Source organism: Terrapene carolina, unplaced genomic scaffold (assembly GCF_002925995.2).
Source record: "Terrapene carolina triunguis isolate 2854851 unplaced genomic scaffold, T_m_triunguis-2.0 Scaffold93, whole genome shotgun sequence".
Lineage (NCBI taxonomy): Eukaryota > Metazoa > Chordata > Testudines > Emydidae > Terrapene > Terrapene triunguis.
Window position 1 is genome coordinate 25024656 of NW_020664444.1, and position 22895 is coordinate 25047550.

At 45.0% G+C, this 22895-nt stretch overlaps 1 protein-coding gene across 1 annotated transcript in view; it reads right to left on the reverse strand.

The window, feature by feature from the left end:
• Positions 1 to 22895, reverse strand: part of LOC113406357 (transmembrane protein 104-like) — a 93204-nt gene that overhangs the window by 40245 nt on the left and 30064 nt on the right. Inside the window, exons 7-8 of the mRNA XM_026650782.1 lie at positions 15724 to 15829; positions 15512 to 15605 (exon numbers count right to left, since the gene is read on the reverse strand). Coding sequence (XP_026506567.1) covers positions 15512 to 15605; positions 15724 to 15829 — 200 coding nt within the window. The remainder of the gene's footprint in view (positions 1 to 15511; positions 15606 to 15723; positions 15830 to 22895) is intronic.

Genomic DNA, 22895 nt, shown 5'->3' on the forward strand with positions numbered 1-22895 from the left:
CCTCTACCCCAATATAATGCGACCCGATATAACACGAATTCGGATATAACGCGGTAAAGCAGTGCTCCGGGGGGGCGGGGCTGCGCACTCCGGTGGAGCAAAGCAAGTTCAATATAATGCGGTTTCACCTATAACGCAGTAAGATATTTTGGCTCCCGAGGAAAGCGTTATATCGAGGTAGAGGTGTATCTTGAAGAAAGCCTGTACCTTGCTAGGTTAAGTATTAGATTTTTATATGCGCGTTTTCACTTTTATTTGCTTAAAACCTCTTTTAACTTTATTCCTTTTACTTGGCATCACTTAACCTCTGTTCTGTTTAATACATTTGTTTTATTTTTTTACTATAAACCAACTCAGTGCTGTGTTTAAATGGAAGGATGTTAAGCTAATACGTTGTGATGTGCTTTGTGTCTTTACAAGAACGAACGAACGAACCTCATTTCTCTGAACTGTCCAGGAGAGGGATGGACACTCCAGAGCACATGGCTTTGGGAAAATTTGGGACTGTGTGTGTGTTGGGGTCACCTTGCTGGTTGTAACCAAGGCTGGTGGAAGCCAGAGTGGGGCTGTAGACAGGGTGGTGGGGTCTGAACTGCTAAGCCAGTGCTGTCTAGCACACAGACACTTCAGGGTGTGATCTGTGTACTTGTTGGCTGGTTGTGAGCATCCCAGGCTGGGAGCTACAACAGCAAAGCATTGTAAGGCACTCAGGGTTGCAGGGCAAGTGGAGACACCATCCTCTGAAATCCATAACAACATACAATTAACAACATTTGGTGATTTTCAACAACAGACCTGTAAGCATTAAGTAAAGAAGCACAATGGAAGCACGTGGCAGTAAAAATTAACTGCTAGGCGTCAGATTTTCATTTTACATCCAGCACTGTGAAATTAGTTCTAGGGAGAATACTATCCTCTTGCTTCTTTGCTGAGTGGAAACAGATTTTGGGGCCTTACACGTCACTTTCCCATTTCGAGCACAAATCAATGACATGGAGCCAGAGACTTCTTAATGGTGATTGGTTTATCTACAAATTGTACACAAGTCCTAACTCTTTGCACAGCGGTCGTACCAAACAGCACACAGGCAACTCCCTCACGCAGAACCCACAAGCTAAAGAACGAGTGCTCTGTCCCCTGAAGCAGCTGTTTTGGGCCTCTGTCTCTCTCCAGGACTCACACAAAGCTCAAACAGACCCAACTGCTTCAATTCACTCTGTTCACCTTTTGTGCCCTCAACTCCCCACTCTATGCACCGGGGAAAACCCCTAATCTCAGGCTCCCCTCAGACTTCATGGTCTGGAAAGGTAGTCTTTATTAACGCTCCTTCTATGCAGCTGCCCTGCAACTTAAGGAAACTCAGAACAGTCTAATGGCCCAGACAAAGTGGTTTAACCCCACAAAAACTCAGACTCATAACTCCTAACTCTTTCTATGGGGACCTTCATCCTGTATGCTTATAAATCCATGACCCCTAACATGCAAGCCTTTGGCACCTTTTGCTGTAGCAGTGTACACATATACAGAACTCTGTCTGTACTTTGACTCACCAGATCTAGTCCTGTTGTTGTCCACCTCCATAATAACCCCTGCCCAAGGGTAGGTCTTCACTGCAGAGCTAACTCCAGTTATCTGCACTCAAGTTATTTCTCTCGAGTGAGCCTAGCTGGAGTGAGAATGGCCAGACTGCAAGGCAATTATAAGTCAATGGAACTACTTACAGTGCTCAAAGTTAAGCATATGCATAAGCCTTTGTAGGATCAGGGCCAGAGATTGCAATTGGAGCGGTCTTTAAGTGTGTGTGTTTGCGCTGGTGCTATCTGGCAATCAGTCAGTATTATCAATTATATTTTAATTCATGTGAATTTTACATTATTGTTTGGGCTCTCAGAGCTCTGGCTGGATACTCTGACTGTGAGAAACTAACATTTAACCAACCTTTTTAAACCAGCAAGACTGGATAACTTTTATCCAAGAGGATTCAAAGAACTGGTCAAGGAGCTCTCTGAACCATTAATGTTGATTTTTAACAAGTCTTGAAAGACACTAGGAAATTCCAGAAGACTGGAACCAGTATCTTAAAAGGGTAATTGGGATGGCCTAGGAAACTGTAGGCTGGCTAGCACAAAATCAATCCTGGGCAAAATATGGAAATAGTGATAAGAAGCATAATCAGTAAATAATTCAAGGATGGTAGCATAATTAATGCCAGACAGCACAGTTTTATGAAAAATAAGTCTTGTCAAGAAAATTGGATATTGTTTTTTGATGATATCACAAGTTTGATTGATAATGGTAATTGTGTTGATATACTGATATACTTTAACTTCTGTAAGGCATTTGAGGAAGTCCTGGAAGACATTTTGATAAAAAATAAGTATTTTACAAAATCAACGTGGCCCATGTTAAATGGATTAAAAACTGGTTAACTGATAGATCTCAATAAGTAATTGTAAATAGAGAAACGGTCTCCTATGGCGATGTTTCTAGAGGTCCAATGCTATTTAGGATCTTTATCGGTGATCAGGAAGAAAATATAAAATTACTACTGGTAAAATTTGCAGATGACAAAATACTTGGTGGAGTAGGAAATAATGATGGGGACATGTCAGTTATACAGACTGATCTGAAGGGCTTGGCAATGTGAGCAACCTATGTTTTAATACAGCAAAATGCAATGTGGAATCTAGAACAGAGAATGTAAGTCACACTTACAAGATGGGAGCACTTATCCTGGAGTACAGCAACACTGAAAAGGACGCTGGAGTAATGGTAGAGAAACATCTGAACATTTGCTGTCAGGGTGATGCTGTTGCTAACATGGCAAACACAATCCTTGGATGCATAAGCAGGGGTATATAAAGAAGAAGTAAGAAGATGATATTGCCTTTTATACAGCATTAGTGAGATAAGTAATGGATACTGCGTCCAGTTCTGAGATCCATTTTCTGATGTTGCAAAATTCTAAAGAGTTCAGAAAAGAGCTACAAAAATTATTGAACGTCTGGACAACATGCCTTATAGTGATGAGTTTAACAAGCTCAATCTATTTAATTTATCCAAGGGAAAGTTCAGTGGCGATTCTGGCCATTCAATTATGGTCTAAAAATACTTTCACAGGGAAGAGATTTCTGATAGCAAACAATTCTCTTTATTCTAGCAGAAAAAGGCATAATCAGTTCCAATGGCTGGAAGCTGAATCTAGACAAATTCAGACTAGAAATAAGGCACACATTTTTAACACAGAGTACTTAACCATTGGAACAACTTACACAGGGCCACAGTGGATTCTCCTTCACTTGGAGTCTTTAAATCAAGACTGGATGTCTTTGTAAAAGATGTGTGCTATCACTCAAATAAAAGTTATAGGCTCGATGCAGTAACTATTGGGTGAAATTCTATCGCTTGTGACATGGAGGAGGCTAGACTAGGTGGTCATAATGGTCCATTCTGGCCTTAAAAATCTATGAATAAATAAGGCTCCATTTCTCCATAACAGGATCAAAATGGAGAGACCTACAGCTATGTGTAAATACAATTGTTATCCACTTTTCCCAACCACCCCCTATTCCGTGGTTGATCTCCGTATGTTGTGGTGCCTTTGTACAGTTGTGAAGGTAGAAGTTACTTTGAAATTTTCTAATTAAAATTAATTTAATAAGGGGAAAATAAAGGATGGTACCACAGAATAAATCTACATTAATATCCCCCACAGCAGAGGATTCTGAACAGCATTCCAGCTAGGATGGTATCTGATAAAGATTGTCCCAAGCTGCACATTACAGGTCTCCTTAAATGGAGTTTCATAGTGAACATAGTAATTTATGTTCTGTAGGACTCAACCTTGTTTTCAGGCATCCTGTCACCTCAAAGCTGTAAATTACAAGTGTTCGAGCACCAGCCTTGGGAACCAATTGCACTGCATATCATGTCCTTGTTGATCCCCTTCAGCACTGACATCGCATTATTTCAAACAAACAAACAATTGGCTTGTTCTTCCCACAAATGTAATAGCAGAAGCTCCTGGAAGTGGCATGTTTATCAAATAAGGGAATTGGATGATGATTTGTGTAGGACGCCCTTATGATCTGAGTATCATAACACCAAACACTAGTAACCAACTGCACATACTGTCAAAATGCGTGGACCCAAACTCAGCTGGTGGACCCTGTGTGCAGCTCTACTTCAAAGTGGACCTCCACTGATTTACACCGGCCAAGGATCTGGCCCTCATTCAACTACTGGAGAGGGCAATTTTTTTTTTCTTCAAAAAGTCTATGTGCTGATCAGCATCTTTGAGGATTCATGTACGTCAAGAAAAAGTTGTATCAAAGTGCCCACTCTGTGGGCTGTGTTGCATTAGACTGTCATGGAGAGTCTGCCGTGGGATGCAATACAGCACAATGCCAGTAATTTATATGTAGTATATAGAGGCCTTGGTCTGAAAGCACCACTTTTGAAGCTCCACCTAATATCAAGTAGGCACATGATCAGCTTAGTGTGAGAATCACAAAACCCTCATATAGTAGTAAAGAAGCCATTGTCCATCACAAAGAATAGAAGTCAAAATATAAATGAAGCCCATTTGATAAGGGACATTGTATTTGCACAGAAAATGGAAATACCTGCATATGATCAAGCCATCAGTATTCACAATGATGTGATCACAGATTGCATTCATCTAATAGTAATGCACATTAGAGTGTGTAAACTTTATCTCAGGCTACTAAGAAACAGCAGAGATTTCATAATTGCCAGTCATTTCCCATAGGGATCATGGCTGTGGCTGCTGAAAATGCTGCTCTACTTTGCTCAGTGACCTCCAACTACCTATATCCAACTAGTCTCCAAGGACTAGATCGTGACTATATGCTCTGCTGTGAGCAAAGGGTAACACACTGTTAAGTGCCCCTAGAAGAGCCCAGGTGAGAGATTATAACTCAAACATTGTGACTCCCATTCTTCTGATACTCACAGGAGGGAGCAAATTGCACTGGGTCTATACCTAGCACAACATATGTTACCGGGTATGATGAAGGGGCAGCTCATGGGAGATGGCCATGCTCAGAACCTTACAGTAACAGGCCCTGACTGAAAGAGCTGTCTGCCTATTCCCCACCACCCAGCCCTCCAGCAGTCCAGAGGTCAGAGTGCAAAGGAAAACAGTTTTCCCACAGGATTTATCCACTAGACACGTGCCACAGAGGTGAGTGGAGAAGGGACAGGGTGTGACACTGCTAGTATTATGGGTCTGTTAGACCCAAAGCTACTCCGCTTCATTACATAGCTGGCAGAGTCTACATATTCAAATGAAGCACAGGACTGAAAGCAAAAACCATTCCTTTCACTTCATTAGCAGGTCCATTGGGGTCAGATTATTGTTTACTGGTAAGGTACAGGATGGTGCATAGGACCTTCACATCTAATTATACATAAATGAACTACAGTCTCCTGTAGCATGTCTACTATGCTTCCCAAACTACCGCTATTACTTAAACAAAAAGCTATGCACTCTTTAGCATAGAGAATATTTAAAAATAAATGATACAGAAAATTTGAAGCGTCAGTTGTTGGTCATTGGTGGTAACATACAGAGTATGGGGGGATGCTAGTATTTTGGGGTTGGGCAGCACACATAATACATACAGACTGCAATGTCCCCAATGGGGGGGTAGACGGTGGGCGGGATCAAGATACAGTTGACAAGCGGTGAGGGTCAATCACTCATACAGGGAGTACAGACAGTCGTGGGCATAAGTAAGTGGACTGGGTAATGGGGATGGGGCAACCCTCACGTGGTGGGATTCAGTTAGGTTGGGTGGGTTCGGGACTCAGGGGATAAGGTCAGCAGGGGGTGGTTTATAGGTCCCTTCCCCCTTGCGGGTGGACGAGGTCTCCCCGGCTCACTCCCGGTATTGTCGGTGGCCGGTGATGTGTTCCGTGTAGATGTCCCGTGACCAGCGGATAGTGTCCGAGACCATCAGGCGTCTCATAAGCCGCGCGTAGTGACGGCCTACCCCACAGGTCCTTAGCACGCGTTCGTTACATGGGTCCCAGGCACCCAGGGCCCCGATGAGCAGAGCGTCGGTGTGCACCTCGTAGCCCTTTGTCCGCAGTTTGTCAGCCCTACAAGTGGTCTGATTCCAAAAAGGGAAGAAAAATGAGAATGCCTCCAGGGTGATGAGACAAGGTGGGGAAGGGAATATCAAAACACTAGTTTTAATTCAAGTTTGGAATTTGATAAAAAAAATGTGAATAATGTGAAATAAAGACTGGCACTTCAAAAGAATATACTGCATTATCAGTATCAATGGAGGTTTGTGGCATGGGATCTTTTTTAGGGGAAAATTACTTGCAAAGAGAAATGAGCTAAAAAATTTAGTATTCATATAAAAATCCCTGTGTGTCCATAAAAAAAGCATCAAGAAGATTAAGTTTAAAACACCTTCAGGGAAAAATAAAACTAATTTTCAATAAATAAGGCTTCCAAATCCTTCCTTCCTAACAGCAAATAAAATATTTACAATCCCATAAATCCCATTTCCTACTTGTTATTTTCATAAATTCATCAAGTCTTTCTTAGATGGGAATGTATTTTCTTTAAGCATATTATTTCTTCATTGAGGATTACAAGATATACATATATATGTTAAAGTTCTTGCTAACTTTTATGGCCCACACCTGTTCGTACATATAACATGGGAAGGCATGATGTGACACAATTAAAGTTAGTACTATAATTTCAATATATCTTCAATAAATGCTTATTGTCAAATGTGGTGCATTTCTTTTTGGAAACTGAGTCTAACACCAAAAAGCATGGTTCTGACTGAATCTTGACTGAAATCACTTCCTAGATGAAGCTGCTACCTACAGGTTACACTCACACAAGCAAACAAAACATTGCAACGTGCACAAGGCAATGTTAATACATAAGAACCCATAAACAGAGAACACAATTTCCTCACATCAGCACAATCCAAAACTGCTGTATATTAAATTAAAACATAGAAGTTTTCCATGGGCTTCTGCAAGGATGGATTATGAAATGGGGAAACTCAGAAGACTCTCTGTTGGTGCAAGTCAATCTCACCTGAAGGGTTTTTAGCATAAATTATAGGTTTTCAGACTCATATTAGGGCACAGTCCTACATTTCTTAGTGCACTAAACAGGACATTTTTAGGTGTGTAAGGAGATATATTTTGATTGCAGCCATCGTGCTGTAATCCACTGTGGCCTTGAGGCAATTGCTAGCATCTATTGTGAGCGAGATGTTGGGGAAAGGTTCCTCAAAGACACAGTGTCCGTAGCAGTAACTCTGTTAACCTGGAAAAGCATGCAGGAAAATACACTAGCTCTAAGTTACATTCACTTAGAACAATTATAGTAATACTGTTCATCTGGGATCTCAAAGCACTAAACATTATTATTCTCCCCCATTTTACAGAACTGAGAGGCAGAAATAGTTCACAAACAACATTACAACAAGTCAAGGCAGAAATAGAGCCCAAGTCTCCTGACACTGGTCTAGATCAAGCTGCAAAACCAAACACTTCACTTATAAGAGATCTGGAATCCTCATAAGTTGGGCCCATGTACAATTCACGCTGCCAGTAACATTAATTTTCCATTTTGTGGTGTTTCTGTTCTGCCAGCGTTTCCCAGACTATTCATATAACGAATAAAACCATATGTGCAGCATATGGAGTTAAGCAAAAACCCTTCTGAACTTGCTGCCAGCTTCCTAGCTTTAGAATAACTAATTCAGAAAGTAGGCTTTTCCTGCATTGATTTGATTAAGTGCAGTGGCCATTTATAAACAGCTTGCTTTGTTCACTTTGATTTAGCTAGGCTGATTATATATTTAAATATACAATGACCCTTTTGATTTTTCTCCAGATTTTTACCAATTAGCAACAAACTTACATTTAACATAGGAATTTAGCTTCCCCTCGCCCCCACCTTATTCAAGGTTGTTTTAATTAACCTTTAAACTTCAGAGCAAATATTACACACAAATACATAATTCACACCCATTGTAGTTTGGATTAATCTTTTCTACATAAAACTGCACCAGAAGAAGAGGCTCACTAGAAATGCAATAGTGTTTTGAACACCACTCTGTACTAAAGCAATTCAAAGGGTGAAAATCTTGCCCCATTGAATCAATGACAAAATTCCCATTGACTTAAGTGGGGCCAGGATTTTACCCTAGATTTTTATTCCTCTTCACAAAGGGCCTGCTTCCAAACCCAGTGTAGTCAGGAGAAAAGTTTCCTTACACCAAAGTTCATTGCAGATACGTTCCACTGCATGTGTATGTACATATGCACCCATCTTCAATATGCTGCAAAGGCTGATTGCTGTCCAAATGGCATTGCTCCTTTTAAAACATGCAGTACTTTCAACATTGCTTAATATAAAAACAAAACCCTGAACAGAGTTTGCAGCCATTATTATCCAGCAGCAAAACATATATTGCTAATTTAGTGACCAGACAGTGCAAACTAGAGACTTAAAGGCCCCTGGAAGGAAAGGAATTTCTACACAATAGCCAGTTTCAAGGAGTGCTATAAAGTTGTCACTGCCACAGGCTGGATTCAGTTAAAATATATGTTTGAAGTTAGAAAAGTGACTCAAAAAAATGGCACTCTGGGGTTCCATGTTTTTCATTATCTGACAAGCTGATCAGATTTTCTCTATTATTAAGCAAAATGATGTTTTTACCTCCACCTGCCAGCCCTACCAACTCAAACTGGGATCTGAAAGCCAGGCAGGGTCATCAGGTATCTGGTTTTCGACTGGAATGCCCGGTCAAAAAGGGACCCTGGCAGCTCCGGTCAGCACAGGTGACCAGGCTGTTAAAAGTCCGGTTGGCCACAGCGGCCAGCTCCATGTGGCTCCTGTGTAAGCAGCTGGCATATCCCGCAATGGCTGCCAGGGGGGATCCGCACGCTGCCCCTGCCCACAGTCCAGGTGCTGCCCCAAGCGCCAGCTCCACAGCTCCCATTGGCCGGGAACCAGGGCCAATGGGAGCTGTGGGGGTGGCGCCTGTGGACAGGGGCAAAAGCGGAGCCCCCGGCTGCCCCTGTGCCTAGAAGCCAGAGGGACATGCCAGCCACTTCTGGGAGCCGCCTGAGGTAAGCGCCATCCAGAGTCCGCATTCCATCTCCCTGCCCCAGCCCTGAGCCCCCTCCCGCACCCAAACTCTCTCCTGGAGCCCGCACCCTGCACCCCCACCCCCTGCCCCAGCCCTATACCCCCTCCCACACCCCAGCCCCTTGCCCCAGCCCTGAGCCCCCTCCTGCACTCCAAAACTCTCACCCCCACCTACAAGCCCGGACCCCCCTCCTGCACCCCAAACCCCTCATCCCTGGCCCCTCCCTGGAGCCTGCTCCCCCCCCCCATCCAGAGCCCTCACCCTCTCCCACACCCCAACCCTCTGCCCCAACCAGGTGAAAATAAGCGAGTGAGCGAGGGTGGGGGAGAGCGAGTGATGGAGGGAGGGGGGATGGAGTGCATGAGGGAGGGGCCTCAGAGAAGGGGCGGGGCATGGCAAGGGTGTTCGGTTTTCTGCGATCAAAAATTTGGCAACCCTACAGCCAGGCTGGATTCTTTCTGGCTCTTGTATCATCCCCTGTCTTTATTTACATTTGCTGCTTGCAGTGCAAATGCCACCGGAAAGGCCCCATTGATAAAGACTCTTTAACTTCACCGTACACTCAGCTGCTAGTTGCCACCTAGCAAGAGAATCCATCAACCCTGGATACTGACAGCTTCCAAGAGGTCTTCTGCTCCAGTTACAAGGAAAGAGAGGTGGGCATTACAAAATAGCAATAGCTAGTAAATGGTGACTCTGCTTGTGAGGAAACAGTCTAGACTGTACACAAAAATGTACACAAAAAGTTCAGCACCGCTAGAATCCTCTGATCAGGAGAAGCTTGGGAAGGAGATTTATGACAATCAAGTTACCTTTCCACTCTCAAAGGTACTTCATCTCAGCCCCATTACCAAATATCTGAGCACCTCAAGGTCCTAAGAGCCGGGACAGTGCTATTATCCCCATGTTGCAAATGAGGAACCGAGGCCGAGAAAGACAACAGGTCAAATGTCCAAGTGCCTAAGTGACTTGGGAGCCTAACTCCCATTTTCAATAGTGGCTTAGGCACCAAAGCCAATGGGCGTTAACTCCTACATCACTGAGCCACTTCTAAAAATGTTACCGTAAGCAACTTTCCAAACATCACACAGGAATCCAGTGGCAGAGTAGAGATTCAAACCCAGGCCCCCCAAATGCCAGGCTAGTGCCCCATCCACTAGACTATCCTTCCTCTCAATGCAACAGTGATCCCCTAGGTCAGCTTCTTTAAAAGAGACTTCAGTTTTCTATGCATTTACATAGGGTATGTCCCTCTGTGGGTTCCCATAATGTCCATCAAAGGTGAACAATACAGGGAAAAAAACATGTTTTTCCTCCCCAAAAATATCAATAAAATTATAGCCCTCATTTAAAGTGGAGAACTTTATAGTATCTGGTTTTACCTTTTTATTTTTGTCTAACAGTGTAATAGTAATGGCAAATAATAATAAGCCTCTGACTTTAAGTGACTGTCCATTTTCCTTCTGCTAGATTTGTTTTTGGATGGGAAAGTCTTTGAAATACCTCTGACTGTGAAGTGTAAAGAGCTTAAGGTACAAATGTTTTGCCTAAGCGATTGCTTATCTGTGTGCAAGATGCTAAGATCTTGTATCTGGGCTCACCATGTTCCTTTAATCTCACACACACACCATTGTTATGATCTGGATGTGAGATTTGAGGTAACATCTTAACTGAACAGAGTTTCCTTTCCTTGGAAAACCAATGGACTCTCAGAAAATTACTTTGTTAAAACAATCCCTGGAGAACTTTAACTTAATATAAGAACATAAGAACAGCCATACTGGGTCAGACCAAAGGTCCATCTAGCCCAGTATCCTGTCTTCCGACAGTGGCCAATGCCAGGTGCCCCAGAAGGAAGGAACAGAACAGATAATCTTCAAGTGAACTTGTCTGACTTCCCAGGGAGGGAGGGGGCATGGAAATCGGACAGCAGTATCTACTAAAATGATGGAATGAGGTCACAGGGAAAATCTAAGCAAGTTGTGCCACATGAACATAAAACCCACTGTCATCCTATACAAGACTGGCTCAGGTATCAATACCCCTTATTTAAAGGCAGAGCCACAGGCACCAGGAACAACCCAGCCCCACCCACCCTTGTAGCCCTAGGACACTAGAGTGTATGAAGATTGGGCCAAAGGAAGAAATCAAGGCTAATACAGAACATCAGCATCTGCCCAGTCATGCTGACTATTAAAGAAAATCTATAATGCTCAACCCCGTGCTTCTTCCTGCTAAGCAGGGTTTACAGTTGCTGCTCGGACACTGCGCTTCAGCTGGGCCTACTCAGAATTCATAAAAAGTGCTGTCTGCCAAGGCCAATTACCTCTACATCAGACACAGACACACAAACCTCATTCAGTAAACCAATTAAGTTGCTTGGGCCCTCTGCAATGAACAGCTGAAAACACAGGCGAGGATTACAACACTTTCCTGACAACACAAACAAGAGACAAATAGATTTCTCTTGGATTTACTAATTATTCCTTTGACAGGGCTTGACTGAGTACAAATGCTCTTTGGGTGCATTCACCACCTGGGCGAAGGAGCAAAAGAAAAACAAATAGCTGGGTATGTTGCCCAATGAGCATCGCCCATTTGGGAACCATCAGTAGTGCAAGTACGGCAGTATACCAGTAAGCCATTATAGCTGGTATGCCATACTGGAAAGACACAGGAGGACAGAACCCAGCAGCCCCATGACAGCAGCTCCTCTGGCGCGGCTGTACCGCCCCCAGCTCTTCCATGCAGATGCATCTAGCGTCTCCTGTCTGGGGTCTGTAGGTATCCCTGCCGGAGGAGCTGCCGGCATGGGGCCACCCGACATTCTGCTCCTTTCACCACTGCGGTTCCCAGGAGAGCCATGCGGTTCAGGGCTCTCCCAGGAACCGCAGCGGCGAAAGGAGCAGAACCCCATGCCGGCAGTTCCTCCAGCGTGGCTGTACCGCCCCTAGCCTCACCCCCCCCCCAGCCCTGTCCTCTGGAGGGGCTGCTGTACAGACCCCGAACAGGACTCAGGAGACTCAGCTGCATGGAAGGGCTGGGGGTAGGGCGGAGGGCAGTGCTGTAGGAGCTGCTGGCACGGGGCCGCCTGGCGGCCCCATGTTCTGCTCTTTTCACCGCTGTGGTTCCGGAGAGCCCTGCAGTTGAGAAGTCTCCAGCGCACCGGGAGGAGGACAGAGCCTCCCCCCTACCCCCAGGTAATGTGGGATGGATCACAGGGAGGGGAGGGAGAGAGCGCGTGGCCCAGGCTCGGGGCGGAGCGGGGTCATGTTAGGAGTCACGTGGGGAGTCACATGTCCCCCTTTAGCTGGTGCAGCGAACGGGTAAGAAATGAATTCTACTTGCACCACTGGGAACCATCAAACAATATTTGACCTTGTTGCTGTCCTCATTTTCTTTGTGTAACAATCATCATCCGGGCTATCACCAGGGCCTGAACCCTGGAACTCCAGAGCTAACGTGTGATTCACACCAGCTTGAGTTAAAGGATCAACTCCCATGGCTGGGAGCTGTAGTCTCTGTGGATCAGGAATGCAGCAGGATGGTTAACACACACGGAACGCTGGGTCACACTTGCACTGTAGCCAATTTTTTAACCCTAACTTACTCTGATAAAAGCTGCCCCTGAAGGATGTCAATGAACCTACAGATGGCAACACGACCACTGGATGGACAGTTGGCCTAGGCAGGGCTTGGCAGTGACATCATGTTATCATAACCAGCGTGACAGGGGCTTTCGCATGCAGCATTGCACTGCCCTGAAACACAAAGGAAACTGCAAGTGATAATTCATGAGGCTATGAAAAGAATATGCTTATATCCCTATCCGCCCCAGAAATGAGGTGGATGAGTCACCACTGTAGGTAGGTCAGACTGCTGAGTCGCTTTCAGGAACAATGTTCTGAACGGTTAGGTAATACTTCAAGCATCCCCGCAGGAATTAAACATCCAACTCACCTCTCTTTTCGATCCAGCAAAATGAAAACTCAGCCAGAAGCTTTATCGCCTCTCAACTTTAAAAATGAAATGGAAATAATCTTTTAAAATAATGTTAAAACTTTCTAAAGTAAAATGTCCATGAAAGAGACAGAGTCCTTAAAGCCAGGGCTTTGAAGCGGAGCCCGGAGCTGGAGCACGGAGCAGCTCCGGAGCAGTGGAGCTGCAGGTTTTTGCCTGGAGCTGGAGCGGAGCCGGAGCACAGCTCCAAAGCCCTGCTTAAAGCACATATTTCTGAAATGCCTAGCTCCTGCAAATACACTTAGGTATGACAAGTCATGACCTGCTCAGTCTGAGCCTGGGAATCTCCAAAAAGCTGCTGACCTGACTTCCCAGTCAGTGCTCTAACCACTAGATCACACTCCTTACCCATTCATATAAAGTCAAATGTAAGGGCCAGAATAGCTTTCCTTTGGAGACAAGGATTTACAGCAACTGAAGATCTGGCCCCTAATGTTTAATACAATGTTCTGAGTAGGAGACCCAGTCCCTGAAAATGGCATTGTGTGAAGTGAAGTTAATTAGCCCATAAATTAAGAAAGACCCTATCCAGTCATCTGTAAACACAAGAGTAATAATGAGGAGTAGAACAGTGTTTCTCCTTGTGCTGCCAATGCAAACAGGAAAGGCCGAGTGCGTAGAATTAAATAAGCAAATGTGAAACTACAGCAGCTCGTGCACAGATTTGAGAGGAGCAGCGTGAAAGAACTGAACAAACTTCCAAGTGCAAACAGACCTCAAATCCTCAGAGAAGCTGTCAAGCTCATAACAGACCAGTGGGGTCAACAGCTGTAGAGAAGAGGCATGTCTCTGTCTTCCAGGTCTCCCCAACATTCCAAAATGCACATACTTGTCTGGTAAGCGTGTTTATTGAGTGGCTAGCCAATACTGTTTCAAATGTATTATAATCCTCCCTCTGTACTTCAACTCAAACAGCTGACACTGGTATCAATGCGTACAGTCAGATGAATGATGAATATCCATAACAGCCATTTTTAATATAGTTTTGCAAAAGCCTTTAGTTTGGCCACAAAAACCCAAGCAAACAAAATACAACAATCCAGGATCATGCAAAGCTCTGGAGTCTCAATGAACAGCCTATTCCCATAACTCATGGAACTGGCGAGAGATATTAGGAAACAAAAGAAGAAGGATCACTGCAGAAAGAGAACCAGAGACACCAAGTCACAGTTATTCAAGTACAGTTTGAGGAAGTAAGTTAAATATAACAATGTGTCTGCAAGTTCAGGTTCATTTGGGATTTACCCAAGATCTCAGACCTTTCTGTCATACCCACAATCTTCTATCACAAATGGCCTCAACAACTGCTGGCAGGAAAAAATAATCAATGATGTAGGAATTTTTTTTATAAACCATCTTGATTCCCTCTTATCTGTCTGCAGCTAAATTCTGAGATATTCCTTAGCACCGAGTCACACATGCTCAGAGCAGAATCCAGGAGCCCTTCCGTTCATTTCAGTGGACTTTGGGTCAGGCCCTTAGGCCAGACTTTTCAAAAGGTCTACTCAGAACTGGGGCCAGATTTTCAAAAGAGCTCAGTTGAATTCAGGCACCTTATCAATAACCAGATTCTTCTGAAGTGCTCAGCATCCAGCAACTCCCATTGAGAGCAACAGATTATACATAGGAGCTGCCAGACTGGATCGGACCCCTGGTGCATCTAGTCCAGTATCTTGTCTCTAACAGTGACCATCACTCTTCAGAGGAAGATGCAAGAAATCACAGACAGGGCAGTCAGTTCTGAGCTAATCTGCTCCCTCAGGGCATTATCTCCTAATAGTTAGATAGAGGTTGGCATAAGCCATGAAGCATGAGGTTTAATATCCCTTCCAATCGCTTTTTTAGTAATTGCTATTCTAATGGATATTCCTTTGCTCCATATAAATGTGCAACGCTGCTCTGAATCTTACTCACAAAACGGGAAGCTTCTGGGTGCTTTTTAAAAATGTGTCCTTGCATGATTTGGCCCAACAGAAACCAGGGCCCCCATCCTGCAAAGCCTTTGGCAAGTATTTAGCTTTCAAAGGCACCTAGGGAGGGAGGTGCCCAATTCCTATTGAGTTTCCAAGGGAATGAGGCCCCTAACGTCTTAGGCCCCATTGAAAATACCAGTCTTATTTCATATGGAAGTCTCTGCAGGATGGAGCATAAACCATTTGAAAGACATGCACATCAGTGGCAAAATATGAATTAAACAAATCCCTTAAAATGACCCTTGTGTGGTTTGGGGGGGTAGGGGTTGGACATGTAGCTATTGTTTGAAGAGATAAATAATTCTACTCACTCAACAGCCTGAAATTATCCCAAGGCTGCTCTGTATTTCATCTTACCTGAAAAGGATACAATGGTAGCAAAGATTTGAATAAACTTATTCTTCTGAATGGAGAAAAATACAAAAGGTCCTATCAGTAAAACAAAGCCAGCCTGTTAGGGAAAAAAAAACACAAAAGTGGGAGGAATATAATTACTGATGGCTGACTCCTTTAATATAATAGCTTCTGCTTTCTAGGGAATTACAGTAAATGCCACCAAAAATTCTCACCAGAAAAATCCTGTAAGCATTAATCCTGCTGATGGGCCCCCAGCAGTGGTTTTCATCGTAGAAATTACTTGTGAAATTGCTCTCTCCTGTGCAAGTAGGGATATTGCTGAAAAAGGCAGAAAGATACAGTGTCCTATCTCTGTTTGTAGAAGCAGGGCAGTTTTAAAGGCTACTCTAGCTTACAATGTGTGAAGCCAAACCTGAAGCTCTCCAGCAGCCAGGACTGGTCAGTGTCACTCATGGGCAGGGCCGGCTCTAAGTTTTTTGCTGCCCCAAGCAAAACAATTTTTGGCTGCCCCCCACCCCAGCCCTGGGCTCTCCCCCCTCACCCCCAACTGCACCCTCCTGCCGCCCCAGCCCTGGGTCACTGGTAACTCACTCCCAGGGCAGGTCATTCAGCAGGAATTTTGGATGTGCACAGAACACAGACAGGATTGGTTCCCATATGGTTACAGAACTGCAGTAAAGTGGAACAATTTTCAGCTTGTGTGATTGGAGGATATCTGGATGCATATTATAAGACTGTCCTACATAAATGAGGAAAAGTTGAGGTGCCTCTATTATTCTTTTGTTCCATTCTTTGTTTCTATGGGGAATTTGCCAATGCAATATCACTGTCTTCCTTTTAAACAAATAAAACTAAAACTTAAAAAAAAAAAAGCAATGGCTGTTGAAAATAGCAATTCCAGTCCTAAAAACCACTGGGAAGCATTTCTTGCTCAATTTATTCTACTTTTTCTACAGTGGATGAGTATATTTGATTGGGGAGAAATGAAGTAACAGCTGCCCAAATTGAGCTTGAGCACTCCTGAATTTTGAGGGTGTTCAAATCTGGAAGGCAGGTGCTAGATTCCCTTTCTGAATATTAGCTAAATCTGGAAAAGAAAAGTCAATTTCTGCTTCCCTGGCTCAGAAGTGTAAATCCTCCTACGTGCCTGGTACTGTATCTAAAGCTGCCCAGTCTAGTAGAGCCTCCCCTCCCTTACTTTTCATTTAAATTCTAGTGGGATCCACGTACCTCCCTTGCTAGGCTTCAGATAGAGAGGTGCATTGTCCATTTAGTCCACCCAATTCTTTCTTTGGGGGAGAGCCCAGGGCTGGGGCAGCAAGAGGTGCGGGTGCGGGGGGGAGAAGAGCCCAGGGCTGGGGCAGCAGGGGAGTGCAGGTGGGGGCCAGAGCTGGGGCGGCAGGGGATGTGGACGGGGGAGAGTCCAGGGCTGGGGCAACACAGGGGTGGGGGGGAGCCCAGGGCTGGGGTGGGGGGCGGCAAAAAACCTAGAGCTGGCTCTGTCCCTACCATTCACAGCAAGCTGCAGGTTTCAGTTCCGTACTCCTTCCCCCTCCCTTTTCTGTTGCTAGTGGCCGAGGGAATGCTGGGAAATGTAGTTCTTTCCCTGCTCCAGGGCTGGCTCTATAGGCAGGGAGCTAACCAAGGAACTACAGCTCCCAGGGCCCCCTGTTGGTTCTCAGCTCCCATGCTGGATTCTTGTGCCCCTGCAAATGTGCCGCCCCAAGCAACTGCTTGCTTTGCTGGTGCCTAGAGCTGGTCCTGCTCATGGGCTTCCCTGGCATACGGACGTGAGCCTGACAACCCTTCTCACGGCCAGCAGTGGCTCCTTTGGAGCGCACTAATAGTATGCCATGCCCTCCTTTCCCTGCTCCTGTCCAGTTGTTCAGCATACGGTCTGCATGCTTCCAAGACAGCTCCTGTGCAGGATATGCAGACGGGTCCTGCGCAGGATATGCGGACGGGTCCTGCATGCCTGTGTCTCAGGAGATATCTTCTCAGCCTCTCCATTTACAAAGGTAAGGGTTTAGTGAAACATGTACATGATCATGTGTTGTACCACGCAGTATGTTGCAAGAGAAACCTGCCACCAAGGCCACAGGTCACTTGGCAAGAGCACAGAGAATAACGTAGGTAAGATCTAATTCCCAGAGGTACTGAGCACCTACAACTCCAAGTGAAATCAATGGAGATGAAAATGCTCAGCATCTCTGGAGATCAGATCCTTAGCCTGTTCCTAATCACAGCCATTTCCTCAAGAACATCTCATTTCTTCCTCTTTGGCCAGAAGCCAAAAGGATGCAACAGGACAGACACTAGTGCCCTCAGCACACAAGTGGTGGGAAAGGGACGTGCCGCACCTCTCAGTTATGTTGACAGATCTTCCTAGGACTTGCCATCAAAATAAATTAAAAAGGTCAACATCCCTCAACTCATCTAATGAGCCATTTGCCAGTCTGCCCACTTCTGTAGCTTTCGAGAAGCAATTCTGCCTTGGAGAGGACAAGGACCCCTACAGGGGTCCCCGAAATGGAACGTACTGTGGAAAACAAAGGATATGTCTACACTGAAATTAGACACCGGTGGCTGGCCTGTGCCAGCTGACTCAGGTTCACAGGGCTCAGGCTGAGGGGCTGTTTAATTGCAGCATAGACATTCAGGCTCGGGTTGCAGCCCGAGCTCTGGGACCCTCCCATCTTGCAGGGTCCTAGAGCCCAGGCTGAAGCCTGAGCCCAAACATCTACACCGCAATTAAACAACCCCACAGCCCGAGCCAGCTGGCATGGGCTGGCCATAAGTTTTTAATTCCAGTGTAGACATACTATAAGAGAGCTGGGTGCAGTCACAAAGCTGGGCAGCTGTAGAGAAAGTGGATGGAGTGCATCCCCTACAGGTCCTGAATCTAAGTGTTATTATTTGTATAGCAGGAGTGCTGAACGGCCCCACTAGGGATCAAGCCCTGATGAGCTAGGGGCTGTATAAACAAACACAAACACACAAACACACACACAGTAAAAGACAGTCCCTGGGTGAAAGAGTTTACTCTCTAAAAGAGACCAGGAACCGAAAGGAAGTGGAAGTGGGATCCACCAAAGAAGCAAAATGGTCAGGGAGAGGATAGGCGTATCAGCGTATTAGAGTGTAATAAAATATGTCTAAGCAGCCAACACTCAATGTGTAACAGAGGAGTACAATTAAAATAGGTACAGTTTTATATACATTACTTAAAAACAAAGTGGTATATAATAAACTCCCATCAATTTACACTGCAGCCTCTCAACCTGACCCTTATTGAATGGCTGATTGCTTGTCTCAGTAGAAGAGAGCCTTGAAGAGGGACTTGATGGAGATGGAGTAGCGGAGAAATGGCCTTTTGGAATGCTTCCCAAAGTGCAGATTAACACAAGGAGGAAACACTCAGTGCCTTTGGTGATCGGAAAAAGGCAGCCAGACAGCAGGCCGTGCCTTGGGTTTTGCAAGCTACAGCCATTTTAGACTTGTATGAAACCATCAGCTCTGCTTGGAAACTGCCATTCTATATTCATTGAGTTTGGTAAGAAAACTAAAGGCGGCAGTGCCCTGGGGAAATACACCCAGACACACAAATAAACAAGTCAGAAAGGCACCAGCGCAAAGGAAGAAACAGTGCTCAAGGCAGGAGAAAAGAGCAAGGTCTGTGCAATGCTCAGGGGGCCAGCCACACCCCCTTTCATCAATACACAATGTACGCTGGAACGCAGGGGGAGCACCTCAGCTGGTGTACATTGTCAGAGCTCCATGGCAGCCAGTGGAGCCATGACAGCGTACACCAGCTGAGGATCCACCATGCAGTGTTTAACATGGAACTCCAATGAAAATTTTGGTGGTATTTACTGAATATTGGGGCAGGGCTATTCTTAAATACAACACTAGGCCAGTCTGAATGACTGTCAGCTTTGGATTCGGGCCAGATACAAAAGCCTTTGCTCATCAGTTTTTACCCAGGAAAGCCTTCCACTGGGCTGTGGATTGGGATACTTGACAAATGTCACTAGAGTTGCTCATAGCTGCTCTCCCATTGCTCTCTGCAACTATTACACAGCTATAGCCCTTGCACCTCTGGCCAGCCCTGGGAGACGTCAGCGAGCACTGTAAGGAGCAGCTTTATTTACCAACAGCAAGAGGTAGGAGGAGAAGCACCTGATTAGTGCAGTGTCTATCTTGGTGGTGGCATCTCCATAGCAAACAGGTTGCTCATTCCCCCCACTGACCCCAGCAAAGGAATCCATGGCTGTGTGTATCCAGCTACAAAACCACAATGCCTTCCCTTGCACCTTACGCATTGTGTTTTGTTGTGGAATTCTGAAACAGTGAGAGATGCTGGTGCAATCTATCACACTTGAGGCATCCCAGGTTTGAACCCAAGACCTACAGCACGTAATGAGCCTTTGCTGCTGGAGCTAAAGGAGTCACTCCCCTAACTAGCAGCTATAGCTGACTCATTAACCTATTCTGTGGATCAGCCAATAGAAGGGGACAAAGTCCTCTCCCAGTGTGGACTGGTCATATGCGTATGTTAATAACCAGAATATACTTCAAGCTCCATGCTATTTCACAGAAATGTGGAGGCCTTACCTCTAAGTAACCACAAAAACTGAGTGTACGTGTGTGTGCACTGCTGCCTGTCTACCATACTCCAGTCAATTATAATACAAATGGAGGGAAAAGCTTAAGATTTAGAGTATACTAGTTAATCAGTATGTGTACCTAGTAACAAGCTTGTGGCCTCTTTGATCTGCTGAAGTATTGGTGTTTACTGTGAGACACGGCATGAAGGACGTCTGCTTTTTAAATAACTGCATAAAGAAACTAGTCTCAACACTTTCTTCCCCATTGAAATCTCCAGCAAATCATGCACCCATAATTTCAACAGCTGTGGAGAAATATCACTCCATTCAGGAAAGGAACGATCTACATATTCCTGCTTCTGACTATATGTTTCTCAAAATATTTCTGGGGTCTATTCTCCGAGTAATGAGAGAGGGAATTATGTTCATAACTTGGAGTTATCTGCACACCAAAAAACCTCCCAGATCCAATGCAAGAAGAGATTCCCAAAATATGCCAGAGTGTTTTAGAGACAAAGCTAGCCGTCCATAGCTAACTTCAAAGAAGTGAGAAAAGTGGTCTCCAAAGGAATGATAGTAACACATTTTGTTCTCCAAAATGTCATGTGAAATCTAAATGAGTATCTACATGTTGTGGGGGAGCTCATTTAGCACAGATGCATGTATCTGTGCTATGCTGAACACACACACATTGAAATATCTTAACTAAAGATCCCCGAATACCATTTCCAGCACTGAGGTCCTCAATTAAAGGGAGTCTTACTCTAAAGAAGTCAGGCCACTACAAGTTTTGCGCAGGATTTAGTCAAGACAAGAATCTTCCTCTACTGACATGCCATTAAAACAATGTGCCCTCACTGCATGGCACCAGGGGGTTGCAAAATGGACAGAGAGATCACGCAGTGCCTTATAAACTAAGCATACATATACAGTATACACACATACAGGGTTAAACTCAACCCCTGCTAGCCCCAAAACTAAGCCTAGAAGTCATGCAGACTCCCTCAACCCCCAGAGCCACATCCCCTGTAACAGTTGCATTGGCTGTGTACTGCATTTAATAAGGATATTGACAATTTACCCTCTCTCTAACGCATTTTAAAACTACATAATTTACTCTTTCCCTTCCTTTCCTGGTTCCACCTACATCTTCCCCACTGTACACTGTCTATTTTTCTCCCTAATGGTTTTCAACGTCTCTCCCTATTTTGCTTCTCTCCCACTCTATCCTCTTATATCACTTCTGCCTTTTCCTTCCCTGCATAGTTCGTACTACTTTCCTCCTTTATATTTCCTGTCCCTGATTTCCTCCTACTGCTCCCCTCACTTCTGTCTCTGTCCCCTTTTCTAGTTTATCTCCTCAATCTCTCACTCCTGCACACTTCCCCTAGACACATGCTTCTCACGCTGCCAGTGAGATCAGCTACTGGGCTCTCACACTCCTCCCTGGGGACGAAGCCCAGGCTGCCCCCACCATCTCTTTCCCAACCTCACTTGCCCACTCCAAATTTCCACTCATCCTGGGCAAGAAGATTTTTATTATTATTAACTAAGGTGGGTCAAAAATTTTCCATCAAAACAGCTCCCCAGCCAGACTTAATCTCCCATGATGCACTGTGGCCACGTGACTGCCATGATGCACCTACTCCCCTCAACAAGTCGGGAAGCTGTCATGTATGATGGGTGATGTAGTCCGACCAAGGAGCCCTGCCTATAAAGGAGAATAGGCACCCGACCTACAACTCCCATGGGGCACCCCGGCAGCATTTCATTTAATTTTCACTGAAAGCTCAATTCTCTGCACAACAAATTTTTCAACCAGCTCTCTTATTAACCACTTATAGCCTGGTAGTGCCTAGGAGGTCTCACTCAGATCTGGGGCCCATTGTGTTAGGCACTTATCACAGTGTGGTCCCCTGGAAGTCTTTTCCATCCTCAGTAACTGACCATCACAACTCCAGGTGTGCTTAACCCCACCCTGCTTTATTAAATCCCTTCAGCAGGCCACAGCCTGAGTGTTATTTAGATACGATTTAAAGTCAGTAGCCAGCTTCTCCCACTTGCTTCCAGTCCTGCCTACTCCTGCCCTCTTTCCGGCAGTTAATTAACACCCTGCGCCAACTGCCTGTGTTTCAGTCAGGTCCCAACTAATGAGTCCTGGTGGGAATTTGAGTGACAGGGCACTGAGTCAGCGTCTGACTCAGCACACCCAGTTACAGCGCTGTACAAACACAGAACAAATAACAGTCCCTGCACCCAAAGAATTTACAAACAGTAAAATCTTTTCAGGCCCTGCCTGCACTTCCGCTGGATAGCCTCTCCTTGAGGAAGAGTGGCAGGAGCTCAGCAGAGCTCTGCACATTCACAAGGGTCCACCCACATGGAATTCCTTGCAGGATCGGGTCTTAGAGTATCTGGAAAAATAAATCTGCAATAGCCAGCAAGATTCCCACCACTGGGTAAGCAAGTGCTCTCAGGAGAATTCCTCACTTGTGCTGGAAACAAGTCAAGCATCTTTGTCGATATTAGGATCTTCCTCTGCCCAGTCCCCCAAATTCCCCTATTTATTTGCCATTATATATACACAATATATAATGACCTGGGGAATATATACAGTGGAAGAGTCAGAGCAAGGAGACTGAACATTCAGCAGACAAGCTGAGGAAAGGATCAAAAATAGGAATGGAAACAAGAAATGTGTGTGCTCGAGTAATGGGACTTTATACATGGGAGTTGTTTTTTAAGGAGAAGATGCGCATATTAAAATGCCTCTGAAC